The 16,195-nt window shown below is 33.1% G+C and overlaps 1 protein-coding gene across 1 annotated transcript; it reads left to right on the top strand.

Annotated features, from left to right (window-relative positions):
• The first annotated feature begins 6,318 nt into the window (after positions 1-6,318).
• Positions 6,319-8,986, top strand: LOC132755859 (uncharacterized). The gene is made up of 2 exons (XM_060746790.1): positions 6,319-8,274; positions 8,400-8,986. Exons 1-2 carry the CDS (start codon positions 6,356-6,358, stop codon positions 8,899-8,901), a joined length of 2,421 nt encoding a protein of 806 aa, XP_060602773.1. The 5' UTR covers positions 6,319-6,355; the 3' UTR covers positions 8,902-8,986.
• The last annotated feature ends 7,209 nt before the right edge of the window (positions 8,987-16,195 follow it).

Raw genomic sequence — 16,195 nt, forward strand, 5'->3', positions numbered from 1 at the left:
CCTTGTTGATCTTGTTTATCTTATTTCATGACCTCAGATCCCCTTTCAAAACCTTTCAAAACTATTTAGTTCCGCCCATTTTTTCTCGTTTAGGTCCTTCCAGGCATAATAGGATGTGTAGAACCAAATAAAAAAACTGAATAATATTAAGTGTTTGCATAATAATACCTGCCATGTGTTTTCGTATCAAATAGTTCTAAATATCCGATCCGTGGGCGCTTTCGCATTGGGCTGTTACGAGGCTTGCTAACTTCCAGCCTTGTGGAGGTGCCCGAGGGATGGATATTTAAATCCGATACGTTATCTCGACTGATATCCCACTTTTGGTGATTTGAACATTATTTTACATAAAGTTAGTGTCCAACTTTATTTGTCATCAAATGGAAACGCTGTATTTTTTCAAAATTATGTAGGTTGATTTTCATAGAAGAACAAATGTCGAAACTATATCAAATTCAGTTCATATTCGTCTTTTTTTATAGTGCTTCTTAGAACCGCTTTGGTCAAAATAGTCATTTGCATAAATTTGCACATGCGCTTTCGTGGGCCGCTTTTGAATATTAATCGAGTAAAAATGACGTCAAAAGGCCAACCTACATTAATTTTGTATTATACATGTACTTCAGATTTAAATCCACGTCTTGGCGAAAAAGATACTGCAAGTGTAACAGTAGAAACCATTACAAATTGTCAATTAATAGATTATTATCTTACTAATGTAGGAAAAAAAAGTCTTAATTAATCTGTCGCTATCGTTCCCGTAGACCAGCACGGATGAACACTTACATATACTTCAAAAAATAATATTTTCATAGTGGCGTAGTAAATTTGACAAGGTTCTTTAATAAAGATAATGACGCCCATCTGAACGCATTCAGGAGCTGTCTGGCATTAAATGTTTCAGACGGGTTTTTTTCGGCATGGAAAAAACATTGAAATCCAAATCCGATTTGAAATTTTATATTTCATAGTCGGTAATATGTTTACCACTAGAAATTAATGAGCAAATTTCATTGTCAGTCTTTTATTGCTACAATACTGTTTATCCCCCGCCGATGGAATCGGGAGGGGGATATTGTTTTGGCGTTGTCCGTCCGTCCATCCGAATTTCGTTTCCGCGCTAGTTCTCTGCAACTACTAGCTGGAATTCAACGAAACTTTATGGGAATCATCAATATCAAAAGGAGATGCGCATATCGTCAGCTTGTTCCAGTCAGACTCTTCAACTGAGAGAAATGGCCCTTGATATGCATTATGCGTATAGAGCAAAAATCGTTTCCGTGCTACTTCTCTGCAACTACTGGCTGGAATTCAACGAAACTTTATGGGAACCTTCAATACCAAGAGGAGATGCGCATATCATCGGCTTGTTTCGGTCAGACACTTTAACTCAGAGTTATGGCCCTTGATAAGTTATGCAGTATACATATAAAACAATAATCGTTTACGCGCTTCTTTTCTGCAACTACTGGCTGGAATTCAACAAAAAATGGGAACCTTCAATACCAAGAGCAGATGCGCATATCGTCGATTTGTTCCGGTCAGACACTTTTACTTAGAGTTATAGACCTTGATTACTTATGCATTATACATATAGAACAATCATTGTTTCTGCTCTACTTCTCTGCAACTACTGGCTGGAATTCAACGAACCTTAATTGGAACCTTCAATACCAAGAAGAGATGCGCATATCCTGGGTTTGTTCTGGTCAGACACTTTAAATCAGAGTTATGGCCCTTGATAAGTTATGCAGTATGCATATTGGGCAATAATCGTTTCCGCACTACTTCCCTGCAACTTCTGGCTGGAATTCAACAAAGCTTTATGGGAATCATCAATAATAAGAGGAGATGCGCATATCGTCGGCTTGTTTAACTCAGAGTTATGACCCTTAATGAGTTATGTTTTGTGCTAATGGAGCAAAAATAATTTCCGCGCTACTTCTTTGCAACTATTTGCTGGAATTTAACGAAACTTTATGGGAACCTTCAATACCAAGAGGAGATGAGCATATCTTCTTGCTGTTCCGATCAGACACTTTAACTCAGAGTTATGGCCCTTGATTAGTTATGCAGTATGCATATAGAGCAATAATTGTTTCCCTGCTACTTCTCTGAAACTACTGGCTGGAATTCATTTAAACTTTATGGGAAACATTAAAACCAGGAGGAGATGTGCATAATTTGTTGCCTTGATTATGCAGACCAGACCCTTCATTACAGAGTTATGACCCTTGATTAGTTATGTAGTATGCATATAAAGCAATATTGCTATTTCTTTGCAACTGCTGTATTGATTTCAACTAAACTGTATGGGAACCATCGATACAAAAAGGCAATTTACATCTCACTGGCATGTCCAGATATAACTATTTAACAAAGAGTTATTGTTATTGCCCTGAATATTTTTCATGTACACAGAAAATAATACTGTTTACACCATGATAGATATATATAAATAAAGCCTTATGTCTTCAGTTGTTGTGTTAGTAATAACCAATACTCGGCGGGGATATAAATTCAACGAATCTGCTTGTTTTTTAACCCATTACTTCATATACACGCCTTTTAACGCCTTTTTCACCCCCCCTTTTTGTTGTCTCAAATGATGAAAAAATGCCTAATTTAGGCCCCAAACACTTGTTTTTGTTTGAGAAATGTTGTTAAAAAAATTGACCTCTTTTTCGGCGCGGCCCCCCAACCAAAAGATACATCAGGGGGTTGCCAGAAGGGGGATGTGCCCCCTTCTGTTTTGGGGGGTTTGAAGGGGGGCGGAGTCCCCCTCATCGCCAAGAAAATTTTGGACTTGTGAGAGGCTGTAAATGACCCCAGATTGATCATAAGGTAACGTGTAACCAACGCTGAAAAGCATTTGACTCTATCTCAATCCATTGATAAGTTGCAGCACTTTGAAATCAATTTTGATGGAAAAAATCAACGCAAAATAGTGATTTTTGGCAATTTTGAGATGTCCCCTCGTTGCCATGGTAACAGAAAATTTAAGTCTGAGCATGTTGTTGCAAGGACAATGGTCCAGTCAACATTTGTGCCAAGTTTGATTAGTGTTGAAGCAGTTTTTATAGTATTATAGCAATTTGAACTTGTAACGGGAGACTTTTCAATGAAAACAGCCATTTTTCACAAAATGCTCATGAAGCAATGGGTTAAGAAATTGATTGTTTTTGTTGGGGCTTTTTGGGAAAAAACCCCGACAGAATATGATAGGCAATTCATGAATTTCATGTAATTAATTTGATCAAATAATGATGTTCCTTTCATTTAAAGTAAAATTACAAAAACTGTATTGCCAGGTCGAGCAAAATCTTACGTCAAAGTGGTGCAAGGTCATACTAAAAGATAGCTTTTCAATATCAACCGCCCGTCAAATAAATAGGAAATTTCCTTATCTAGTAAATTTATTGAACCTTTTCGCATAACTTTATCTTTAAACTCATTCAATAAATTCAATATAGAATCTAAACTCATTCATCATTCTCTGTTATGTATTTTTCTTTCAATGAGCGACCAGCAGCCAATTGTATAAACAATTTAACCGCGCGGTTACCACACGGTTACGGTAACCAGCCCGGTAACCTCGCGGTAAGCGATTGTATAAAAAACATCAAAAGCAGTTACCACGCTATAACCGCGGTTAAATTTAACCCAGGTAAAGTAGCTCGGTAACTGCACGGTAACCAAAACCAACATGGCGGACATTTTACGCGTTTCACACCGACGACCCCGACAATTTCGACGAGTTGATCGACAATTGACTGACTTTACGGACGAGGAATTGCGGAAACGGTATAGGTTTTCTGCTGACAATATTGACAGACTAGTCTTATTGGACCACTTTTGGAGCGACAGACCCGTCGGAATCAAGCCCTTACACCCCGACAACAGATTTTGATTACCTTGAGTAGGAGGTTCTAGTCACGTGACCTTATCGTGGCGTCGTCGCCATTTTTTGAGAAATTATACCCAAGTTTAAACAGTAATATTTACCAGAATTTTTGTTTATACATGAAATAAAACACATCTTTGCGAAGATAAATCAATATTTTATTGATTTATGTCATTATTTATACAAAATTACGGAAAAAATGTAACTTAAACTTTGTAAACTTCAACCCATGTCGCGGTAGTTAACACGCGTTGATATACGACCGGGCAAGATTTTAGTCGATTTAAAACGGTATGGTGTTTGTTTTTACAGTTTGCTAGAGCGCGTAATTGATTCAGATTGTTGATTATCCAATGAAATTTGAGCTTACAAAATTTTCATTACTATGGTGCATGAACGCTGGAAATCGGCCGGAAAATTTGACATGTAAATAAAGAAAAAAAAATGTTTTTTGGGTAAAATAGATGAATACAGAATCCCTAAAGAAAGTCCAACACGGCAAAATTGAAAATGTTGCAGGCTCGGTTTGATTGAGCCTGTTCATGGACGGTACTGGAAAGTGCAAGTTACCGTCCATGCCCCCTAGCACCGGCTTAAGCAGAATTCAACATTTAAACATGAAATAGTAAAATTTGGAATTTAGAAACATCCGCAGATGTGTTCATACGGCGGTTATCATGGAACCTTTAATGTGACACTTACGTGCCATTCCATGAAAAGCGGCGTATGGTCCCCAAGTAATAAAAAGCATGTGCCCTAAACGAGAAAACAATGGGCGGAACTAATTAAAATGGAATTTTGAAAGGAGATCAGAGGTTATGAAGCCTGCATATCACAGATAAGACGTCAAAAGACAAATTTAAAAAGCAGGCAACATATCCTAAGGGTGATTCAACATTATTCAAGTAGGAATATTGGAACCACCCAACTAAGTTTCGGTTTATTTAAAGATAACTTTCATAAATATTCATGTTTATCATACATTTTACTATTGAAAATGACCACTTACTAATAAAAGTAAGCCAATTTAACTCTAGCAAACGTGTATTTCCAGACCCACCCGCGAGGCTATTTTGGCAGCATACGCCGGTAGTAAAGTACCCCACGACCTTTAACGTTATGGTGTAATGACTAATGTTGTTACCTATCTTCATTATCATGGCAGAGGCATTATTAGGTAAGAACTTTCAATTTATTTTTGATTAAATTATATCAATGTTTTATTTACATTGTTTGAACAATAATATTCAGAATCTGTAAGATTTAAAAAGCTAAATAGTTGAAGTTGAAGACATATAAATTTTACATGTTGATTATAATGATGTATAAATTGTAAATAATAAATAATGATGATAGATTCTAGTATTTTTATTTTATTAAAGAATCATAGAATGTTTAAAAGTAAATTAATCATATAATTGTGATAAAATACTGCAAATGTTGAAATTTTGTGGCATGATGCTTTGTGGTCCTTTCTCTTCTCTTTTTCAGGAACTTACTTGCTGCTGTGCGGCAAGTTCCCTTTTACCATGCTGCTGTGCGGCAAACAGTCAAAACTGCTGGTCAGTAAATATGTTTTATTTCTTAACAATTCTACATATGCTGCTGTGCAGCATTGTGGCCACAAATAACAAAAACATTTTTAAGATACTGTAGCACTTTTTACTTTTATCCATATACGTAGGTTGTTCCAGTTCGATGCCTCCAAGTAATGGTGACGTAATAAAAGTATGGGCAGATTCAGACACAGCAAGTAGCTTAATACAGACTTTAAGTACAAAGTTCCCAAAGTTCAAGTGGGAGAGTTGTGACAAATATGTTCTGAACACTAAAATCAATAGACTTAAGAAAAAGCAGACTTTGCTCAAACAAAACCACAAAATGAAGCAACTTGATGCTTTTTTTTAAATACAACTTTTGAATTGCCCCTAAAATCAAACATTAATGAAGATGAAGACAGGGAAAATGTATCGTCACATAACATTGTTAAAATAAAAAGTAAATTTTCAGAAATTCAAAAAAAACTGTAGAAATTGTTTCAGAAAATAGATCACTTAAACGTGACATTGGTAGCATTGAAATTGAAAATGAAATTTTGGTTAATCAGGTTCAGCATTCTGAAAGGAAAATAGAAATTTTGCAAAACCTACTTGAAATAGCCAATGATAAATATAAAGATGTATGCACATTTAAACAAGAAAGTTATAAATTGAAAGAGGAACTACAGGAGTGGGAAGACAAGTATGATTCTTTGTCATCAGAATTTGAAAAAACAGTAGAAGAATTATATGATAAAAAACAAAAATTACAAAAACAATCAACCAGAAATTTGAATAAAAAACTGAAAAGAAGAGATAACACAATAGAAGAAAAGGGCAAAATAATAGCAGAGAAAGAGAGAGAGTTGGGGAGAAAGAAAGGGAGATTGAAAGTGTGAGAGAAAAGAATACAATGATAGCATGTAAGGTTACAGATTTGCAGAGAGAGAGAAAAAATTTGTTACAAAAAGTTTGTAGGTTAAAAAAGAAACCAAATTGTTACACTGATGTTTTTGAAAGTAATCTTTTACAGATAGAAACATTAAAATTACAAGTATCAGAAAAAGACCAACAAATCCGTGACCTTGAGCAAATAAATACATTGCTCACTGAGCCATTTATAGACACATTTTATGATGGTAAATTTTCAAATGAGTTGCGGGAAACCGTAATGACCTTAGTCACTGAATGTGGGGTAAGTCAAAAAAAGGTAAATGAGGTTATGTCAGTTGTTGTTCAAAAACTAACAGGTAAGACACTTTCCAGATTACCAAGCACTGGGGTGAAAAGTAGACTTTTATTGGAAGCGAAAAGGGTAGCTAACCAACAGGTTGCAAAAGAATTGCTTAGTACAGGTAAAACTTTTACTTTACATCAAGATGGTACCTCAAAGTTTCATAGGCATTTTCAATCATTTCAATTTACAAGTAATACTGGTTTACAATTTTCAGCAGGACTTATTGAGGTTGGGTCTGCTGATGCAACATCTTTATTTGAAACCTTTAAAGATTTGATTTCAGATTTAGCTGAATCAATTAAGTGTGAAGACAAAAGAAAAAATATTGCTAAGATTGCTGCTTCAATTATAAGCACTATGTCGGACCAAGGTTCTGTTAACCCTGTATTTAATGAGAAATTTAAAGTATTTAGGGAAGACCTATTGCCACTTGTATTTTCAGGTTGGGATCAATTTAGCCTTGAGGAAAAACATGAACTAGGTAAACTCTTTTCATTCTTTTGTAAAATGCACATTTTTGTAAATATGGCCACTGAGACAGATAAATGCCTTACACAGTTTGAAAGAACAATAGTGTCTGAGGGTAGAAATCCCTATGCTTTTTCTTACAATGAAAGTGGTATTTCCCGATTAATTCGGACAGTAAGCAAGGCTTTTTCAGGTCATGGTTGTGAAAAATCTGGTGTGGGAGGACATTTTGCTACATACTTAGCTGATAAAGATGTAAAGAACCAATTAATTACCTTTAGAGGTCACCGCTTTAACCACTTGTACCATGCTGCTGCCGTAACTTATCACCATTTAAATGATATACAGCACTTTCTCTCATTGTGGTCAGAACCAAATGAGTTGCTCAAAAGCATATCTTTTGATGTACATGAGCCAGTTTATAAAGCAGGTATCAGAGCCTTAGGACTTATAGATAAAGTTGTAACTGGTCCATTCTGGAGACTTATAGAGACTGTCCCAAATGTTCTGGCACTGAACACACATCTTCACCAGCTTAAAATTCATTTAGAAGCCTGGTCAAAGGATGCCTCTCCAGTTCTTGCAGGTGAATATGTGTTCAGTGAAGAGCATGTTCAAATTAAAAAAGACAGTGTCTATGAGTCTCTAGTAGCACCATCTGAGGATCCAGTGTTTGAAAGCTACACACAGATGGCATTAGAGCTATGTTTTGCAGGTATGTTGTTAATTTTAGAACGCCAGGCAAAAGACCAGCTACCTGGTAGAAGATATTGGAATTTAAATGAACAAGTTTGTTCAAGGTTGTCTGCGGTACCTACCACAAATACTGTGTCTGAGCGTGACTTTGCCCAACTTGACATGTTAATGAGGTCCAAACCTTCAGCTGCTGTGACAACATTTGAAGCCATTATAATGTGGTCAAACAATAAAACATCAGACTGGTTAAATTCTTTGTCACCAGAAGAACATGCACAGGTAATAAACGAAGCTAGGGTAAGTACACCAGAATTTCAAAAATCAATTAAAGAAAAGCAACAGTTATTATATCAGAAAAAGTTAGAAGTTTTAAAGAAAAAGCAGGAGAAAAAGGCAAAACAAGAGGAGAAACAACATTCAAACAAAGTAAGGTTGACACAAAAAATAACTGAAATTGGTGGTCTATTGACTAGTTTAGAAGACTTAGAAAAGTTCAAAACTGGCAAAGATAAAGGTAAATTTAAAGAGGCAATTCTTTAACCCAGTTGTAATTTAGAAGAGTAGTTTTAAACAGCCAAGGCCAAAAAAATCTCTTTCTGCAACAACACAAAGGGGAGCAATACACATTAGAACAACTAGAAGACAACCTTAAACAGGTAATCATTCTAAATTTGGATGAAGAAGCTGTAAGTCAGCCGGACTTAAAACTAATATATAGGGCAGTTGATGATGTACAACATGAATTGAGCACAGTGAAATTAAGCCTGCACAAAAAAATAGAGGAAAACCGTCAAAAAATTATTATTTATCAACAAAAAGAGTTTTTGCCCATGTTCCATGAACAGCCACATACACTTATAGGTAAGAAATTTAAACACAAATGTAGAGACCCAGAATCTGGCGTAGTGGAATGGTATCAGGGTATTGTAAAAGATATAAAAAAGCAAAATGTGGATATTTCAAAAACTGAGTATTTTGTAAAATATGATGATGACGATGATTTATGGTTTTTCCCTTTACTCAAAGACATGGAAAAAGGAGATTTAATTCTAATGTAATCAATTTAATCAAGTTTTTCCAATCTGAATGAAAGACATAGTGATCTTGGTTAATATGTAGAGTACTTATTCATATAAAATGTGAAGCAGGAGTGTTACTGTAATAGAGCCATTTAATAAAAACGATATTACACTAGTGTGATAACACTTTGATGTGACATCATTTGCGCTATATATATAAATATAGTGGTAAAGTGCGCTAATGTTTGTGTTACACTAACTAGGTGCATCAATGAAAAATGACACTTTTTAACAGTTAACCTTCCTTACTTTTTATATATGATAAATAGAATATCATATTTGTGAAGTATTCAACACTAAATTTATTAAACTCATTGAATAAAACAGCCAGATGCTTGCATAATATGATTGTATTCAACTCGTTCAATGAATTTAGTAATGTATTAAACCTACACTCATTCAATATCCTCTATGTATATAATTTTTTTTCCTTTAATATTTTTGTTGACATCGTCAAGTCATAAATAAATATTTAAAATGTGTTAAATGGCTCAGTGAGTACATGTACTTGATATAGGTATACATGTCTATAATGCAACAAAAGTTATTTAAATAGATTTTCTTTATTCAAAATAATGGTCTGATACATTTTCAGATTTGTTTATATTTATATGCATATATGATTTTACCAATCTGTTGCCTTAGTAATTCAATAAAAGTTAAATTACACAATCATTAAGAAAAAGTACTTGTAGAAACATCAGTTGTTGTTGCAATCAATTCCATTGTTGACCCATGTTTTTGTTTTTTTTTTTTAAACTAAAAAATTGTGATTTTGACAGCAATGACATCATAAACTTTTAATAGAAATTTCAATAACAAAAACATATGCAGTCAGTTTTCAATGTTATTGTCATTTGTTTTGCCTATTTCTATTAGAGAATATGTGTAGTTGCTATAGTGACAAAAAACAACAACAAATGTTATTCATACAAATACCATTGTTGAATCAATAAAGATATTGATAATATCTATCAAAGTAGAATATTCTATCAACAAAATGCATTTTTTTCTATTTTGTATTCATTGTTTTTTCACTTATTTGCCTTTGTGTATTTAAATATATATGGTTGCTATGGTAACAAAATATATGTTATTTACACAACTAACATTGTTGAATTGATTAAGATATTTATAAATGTCTATCAAAAATAGATTATTTGATCAAGAAAAGGCAGATTTTCAAGTATTTATTCACTATTTTTCACTTATTACCAATGTGTATTAAGATATATGGTTGCCATGGTAACAAAAAAAATTATTTGTTATTTACAAAATCATCATTGTTGAATGAATATATAAATATTTATCAAAAGTAATGGCATATTTGATAATGAAAGGCAAATTTTAGTTTGTATTCACAATTTTTCACTTATTTGTATTAAAACTATTTGGTTGCTATGGTAACCAATGACACATTTTTATTGAAATATTGAGAGTTATATTGCTAGATATGTTGAGAATCTGAAAAACAAAACAAATAAACATAATTGTTCACTAATAAAAAAACAACAGAATATCAATTTTCACTTTTTTGTTAGTTTTTATTTTTATATTTTCTTGCTTGTATATTCAATAATTCACCGATGTCGGCCATTTTGAATTCAATATGGCCGCCAGACAAATAAATGATGAGTCGACATAATTCAGAAAATTGCCAATACATAAAAGTTTTATAAAATGTATACTTATAGGGGGTTTACATCACTCTTTTTAAAGATCCATACAAATTACAGGTTATAAATCTTTATGGAGTGCTGATTTTGGTGCCTTTTCTGTATATACAATGTTATATAACAGTGAACCTCAAAAAGTGACAAAATCGCAAACATAAAAATTTCCATAACTTTAGAACCCCATGTGGTATCTTAAAGATCTATACCTTATTTTAAAGCTTATGGCATCACCTTTAAATTATGAACTGTTTTGGAACCATTTAAACATTTATAAAACTGTGCTTGAACCTCCTACCTTGAGGTTTCTTGCCACGGGTAATTTCATGCAGGTTATTGGTGACACCTGGAACTCACGTAAAACTGATATCCCCAGGACAACCAGATGAAGCAGCATATGTTAAAAGGAAACATCAGCATAGTATAAATGTACAGGCAACTTGTGAGCATAAAGGTACATACACATATACAGTAAACAGCTTGATTTCAATTTCAGATTTTGTTGACTTATAATATCTACTGCAGTAAATAGATCTAGTACTGTATATAATCGACTAAGATAGTTCAAGATCTTTGTTTCTATATAAATAAATCTTACCTGTACTTTTCTGTGTTCTTCAAGATAAAGGGCGTAGATTTAACGCTGGTATAGATCTATTACCCTGTACCCTTCTCCTAAACGCATTCACATGCATTGGCGTGCTTGTATGCATGATTTTGAGGGGATGCATATCAAGATATAAAAAATGAACAGTTTTTTTAGAAATAAAAATGCTAGCATTTCTGAGGCATAATGGGCCTTTAGATATAGTAATAAAGATCAAAACAGGTTTTCCTACTTATCTGTACACAGGTAGTTTAATACAAAGTCATGCAAAACCCTGTAAGTATTTTTTGCACATGCGCGCAAGGACGGAATCACCCAAAGTTAACACGGTCACGTTTTGAAAAGTGATTTAAAATGAAACTTTTTATACGTACTGCCGCATACGATTTTGTCTCGTTTATGCATCTGCTTATTTTGATATCAATTATGAAGAATGCAAGAAAAAATCAAGCATTTAGACGAAAAATACGGGTACAGCTTTTGTACGGGAACTGCTCGCATGCCAGTAAATAATGTTTAAATACTAAATACTGAATTAAATTCACTTTCTTGTCAATATCGCTGTCCAAACTGAATAGTAGTGTAAGGATCTGACATTCTAGCATAATTCTGATAATAAATCCAAGTGACATGGTGAAATCCTATAGCTTCATATATTGTTGACTCCCACAAGAAAAAGATTCACTTACCTGATTGATCTGAAGGAACACTGTATTGACACTTATTGACTTTGCAATTTAAGCTGATAGAAATGTTAAACTTACCTTATTGTATAGCAGAAAACTGATTTTCTCTTTACATTTTCTGTGTAGCAGAAGTCCAATGGCAGACATCTTTGAAATCTGTCACTTCATATTTTATATTGAAGATTTCTTATTGTTGATATCAATTTCAGTCAACTTCAATTCAAGAACGTAATTTATGTAAAGTTTATGATTGATTAAGGTCAGAAATCCTTAAGTATTCACTACATGTTTTTTTTGTATTTTAACGATTTTCGAATGTAGATTTTATATGAGATTTCAATATGGCGGCCATTGAAATCCAAACTATCAGATTCCGAAATCTGGCCGTCTGTCCATTGGAAGATTTCCGGATTTCTGGTGTTTCATTGGTGGATTTCAAACATCGAACCTTATAAAAGTCAGAATCCAACCAAAGTTGTCACTTCGGTCTTGACCTCCAAGTAATGTAAATAAAGTTTTAAAACCGCCACAGTTCAAATTTAATAAACATCTTACAAACGACATTGTTATCCAAACTTGAAAGTTGGTATGATAATGTATTTATGTCCAGTATTATTAACTCACTAGACACTGTTGTTGCCGAAATACTTAATACAAACTTAGAAAACTGCGTATGAATTGTATTTATTTTCTCCATCCTGACATACGTTTACAGTAGTCTACTAGATTTAAATCTGACCAGAATAGAAAGGATATATCGTGTACTAACCAGTTAACTTTAACATGGTGTATTTACAGGACTTACAAAGGTAATAGCAATGAGTAAGAAATTACGCTAAGTAATAAAATATCTAATGTAAATATATGTTCATATGCATTGTTTTCATTTGACAACTGACGTGTCTGTAATAAACTAAGCTTTTATACCCACGAGAAGATGACATCAGTGTTACTTCAAGTAGAAAAAGTAATAAACAGCTCGTGAGTGAAAGGTTTGAGAAAAGGCTGGTACATGTATTATCTATTCAATTATTATATTTAAAGAAAATACATCATATTGAAATTTGATAATGATACTAAAGTTATTTTCATAATAATTGATTGATTTGAAATTTATTAAATCATTTAACAGGGAAGTTTTCAAGCCTAAATGCGTGCTGGCCAGGAAGTTGCCATGACAGCCACGTCTTCAGAATGTCAAGTATTGGCAGACACTTACAAAGTCACAACCAAGGTACTTTTTATAATGTTTATAAATAATGAGTTATATGTTTATCAATGTATTTATTAATTAGAATGAAGCGATTTGGTAACGTTATATATGTATTATATCTAAGGCAATAAAAATTATATTTCTAAAAATAAATTATTAAATCGATTTACTACCAAATCATCGTTTTTCTCTATTCTGTAGTATAAACATCAACAGGGAGTATAGGATAACTTACAATTTATTAATTTCAGACCCACAAAATGGATACCTTTTAGGAGACAGTGGATACCCGTGCCGACCATTTCTTATCACACCCTTTTTACAGCCAAGTACGTACATATAACACATTTAAATATAAACTTAGTGGTAGCATATTGTTTTAAAAATTCGATCTTTTCATAATTTCTGTTGACATTTTGAGACTGGTGATCAAGAACAAACCGTTCATTTTGTAGGAAACGAGAATGAAGAGCGATTTAACAAGGCACACATTTCGACACGCAATGTAGTAGAGAGAGTGTTCGGAGTTTGGAAGAGAACCTTTCTTATCTTACATGGTGAAGTATGTCATATTTAATACACTTGTTCCAGTTGTATTTCAAAAAGTTCATGTCCTTTATAATTCTCTTATTGAGAAAATTGTCAATGACAATTACATTTGTAATGACATGTACATGTCCTTCTGTTTTACATTACATAATGAACATTCAAACCGCGCGATAAATTTTATTTTTATTTGCCGTGTTTGATACGTTCTTAAGATTTTACGCTACATTTAAAATTAAATTGACACCTTCTTTTGATTATAGATACGCTCTTGAAACCACATAAAGAGTCACTGCGAAGTTATTGTAGCCTGCGACCTCGCTTCTGCAACATTTAAGCTTTGAGACCTCACATTGAGAGAAGCAGTGACCCTCAGGCGGTGACCAGGCATCGCTAGATTGGAGAGTGTGACCAGGACCAACCCCAACAGAGATATTTCAGGGGCCTATGGATGGCAAAGGAGTTAGGCAGCACATTGTTCAGACATATTTCTAGGATAAAATATAGTTAGTAAGAACATTTTTTTAGGCAAATACAATCTATATTTCGAATTTCAAGTTTAACAAATTTTATAGTCCAAATACAATATTTCATTTAAAACATCAAAATTTAAACAAGTTCTGTCCTCAGAACAAAGCACCAAAGCATACATTAAATAGTTTCGTTTATATTAATCAATTTTATATTTCTCTATCAAAACATCAGCCAGCTGTGCAAATTTATTGTAACATTTCATTTGTGTCTCGGAGAGCTGGATCTGCCTCTCATAAAATGTCATCTGTAGATCCTTCAGTGTTCTGTAATATATAACAGAAATTTTGGCGTACATAACATATTTATATTAATGTTAAGTATTGTTCTTTTGCGACTAAAATAGATAAATACAGAATCCCTAAAGAAAGCCCAATAAATCTGCACGTTCGATATCTTATTTTATCCTGCCAAACCGGTATTCTACCATATCATGCCAAATCTTATCAAAACAATTACTGTCATATTCCAGCATATCAAATTTTGTCATTCTATTATGTTACATCATATCATATCCTATCACAAAGCCATATAACGATTTGACAAATTATCTATCATTACATTTTGATCTTTCTAGTTTAAAAAGTTCTTAAAAAAGATCAAAAACATATTTCTTCCAGGCTTACAGATGATGAGAACAGGAGCTGGGTGTGACGGACGTATTTTTAAATTTTGTGAAATGAATTTTAAATATATTAAAAATATCTTTTAACCTTTTCTGGTGAGTTTTGTTTTTATGCTGCCTCTTTTCATCCGACGTAACTGCAAATAAATTTTACACTTTATTAGATTAATAAAATTATTGTGAAATATCGTCATATATATCCCACTTTGAATGTAGGAGAGATAAATTTGATTAACTGACTAGATTGGGATTTTTTCTTCCTTTTTTTAACCCGTTATAAAATCTCACAAAACTGAAAATTAGGACAAAAGTTATGACGTTCCAGCTTTACTGGTGAAGGAAGACGACAAGTGTTCCTTCAATCATTATTTCACGCACGGGTGACTACTTGAGTATTACAACCGACCTTTCCATGAATCTCAAAAATTTATAAAATCAAACTAAGATCCACAAGCTTTAGTATGGTAGCAGATAGATGTTATTGTATAATGATATACTGCTACATCTAAGCTTTATTGAATTTGTAGATGTGATAATAAAAGATTTATAAGGAAAAACAAAATTTAGAAAATAATCGGCTTTGGAGCATTTGTTTGCAGACCCCTCTGGATAACTTGCTCTTTTGCTGTGTGAAAGTTTCGTCTGCTGTCACCGACATGGATACCATGTTCATGTTATCTTGAACATCTGGCAATATTTCATTTTGTAAAAGTCATGCAAAAAAGAAACATTTTTTGAATATGAATATTTTTTATAAAACAGGTCAACGGGCTGAGTTATTTGTGAATAGAGTTAGGTAAGGCAGGAATGTGATTAAATCGTTTAAAATGGTTGGTGCACACGTTTACTGTGTTTAATAATTGAATAATATCTATAAAGCCATTGTGTTTTATTTAATTCTTATAGCATATAACAAGTTTCAAAAAATGTTGAAAATGAAATACCTTAAATTACTTTAATCTGTATTACACATTTGTAAAAACCGCCCACTAAGATAAAGTGTTCTTATTCTGTGAATAGTGTGTAAACCGGTTTAAAATTTAAACCAAGTACTTGTATGCATGTGTTAACCATTTTGGAATGTAATATTAAAAATTATTTATTTTTATCATTTATCGGAACGTTATTGAGGATAATAAGTGCATAATCTAGGAAATGGATTTAGTTGAAATTTATTTTCGGAGCTTATTAAATTATGAAAAGGAAAATCAGAAAGATCCAGACACACCTTTTGTTAACGTCCCCTGCGGGCACAAGCTTAGAAGGTCACTCTTAGAAAGATTGTCATCAACAATGTCATAAGTTTGAATCATCAAAGTCTGAAAAAAAAACAATAAACACACATTTCATAAGATGGAAACGCTATACATGCATATGACTAACTTTGGGTGT

The sequence above is a fragment of the Ruditapes philippinarum genome, unplaced genomic scaffold (assembly GCF_026571515.1).
Source record: "Ruditapes philippinarum isolate M1 unplaced genomic scaffold, ASM2657151v2 ctg5173_1_1_1_1, whole genome shotgun sequence".
Taxonomy (NCBI): Eukaryota; Metazoa; Mollusca; class Bivalvia; order Venerida; family Veneridae; genus Ruditapes; species Ruditapes philippinarum.

Excerpts from the sequence above, each read along its gene's own strand:
- LOC132755859 (XM_060746790.1), top strand. The coding sequence starts at position 6,356 with ATGATAGCATGTAAGGTTACAGATTTGCAGAGAGAGAGAAAAAATTTG. Across the intron at positions 8,275-8,399 it reads CAACATTCAAACAAAGTAAG|AAGAGTAGTTTTAAACAGCC; the intron begins GTTGACACAAAA and ends GTTGTAATTTAG.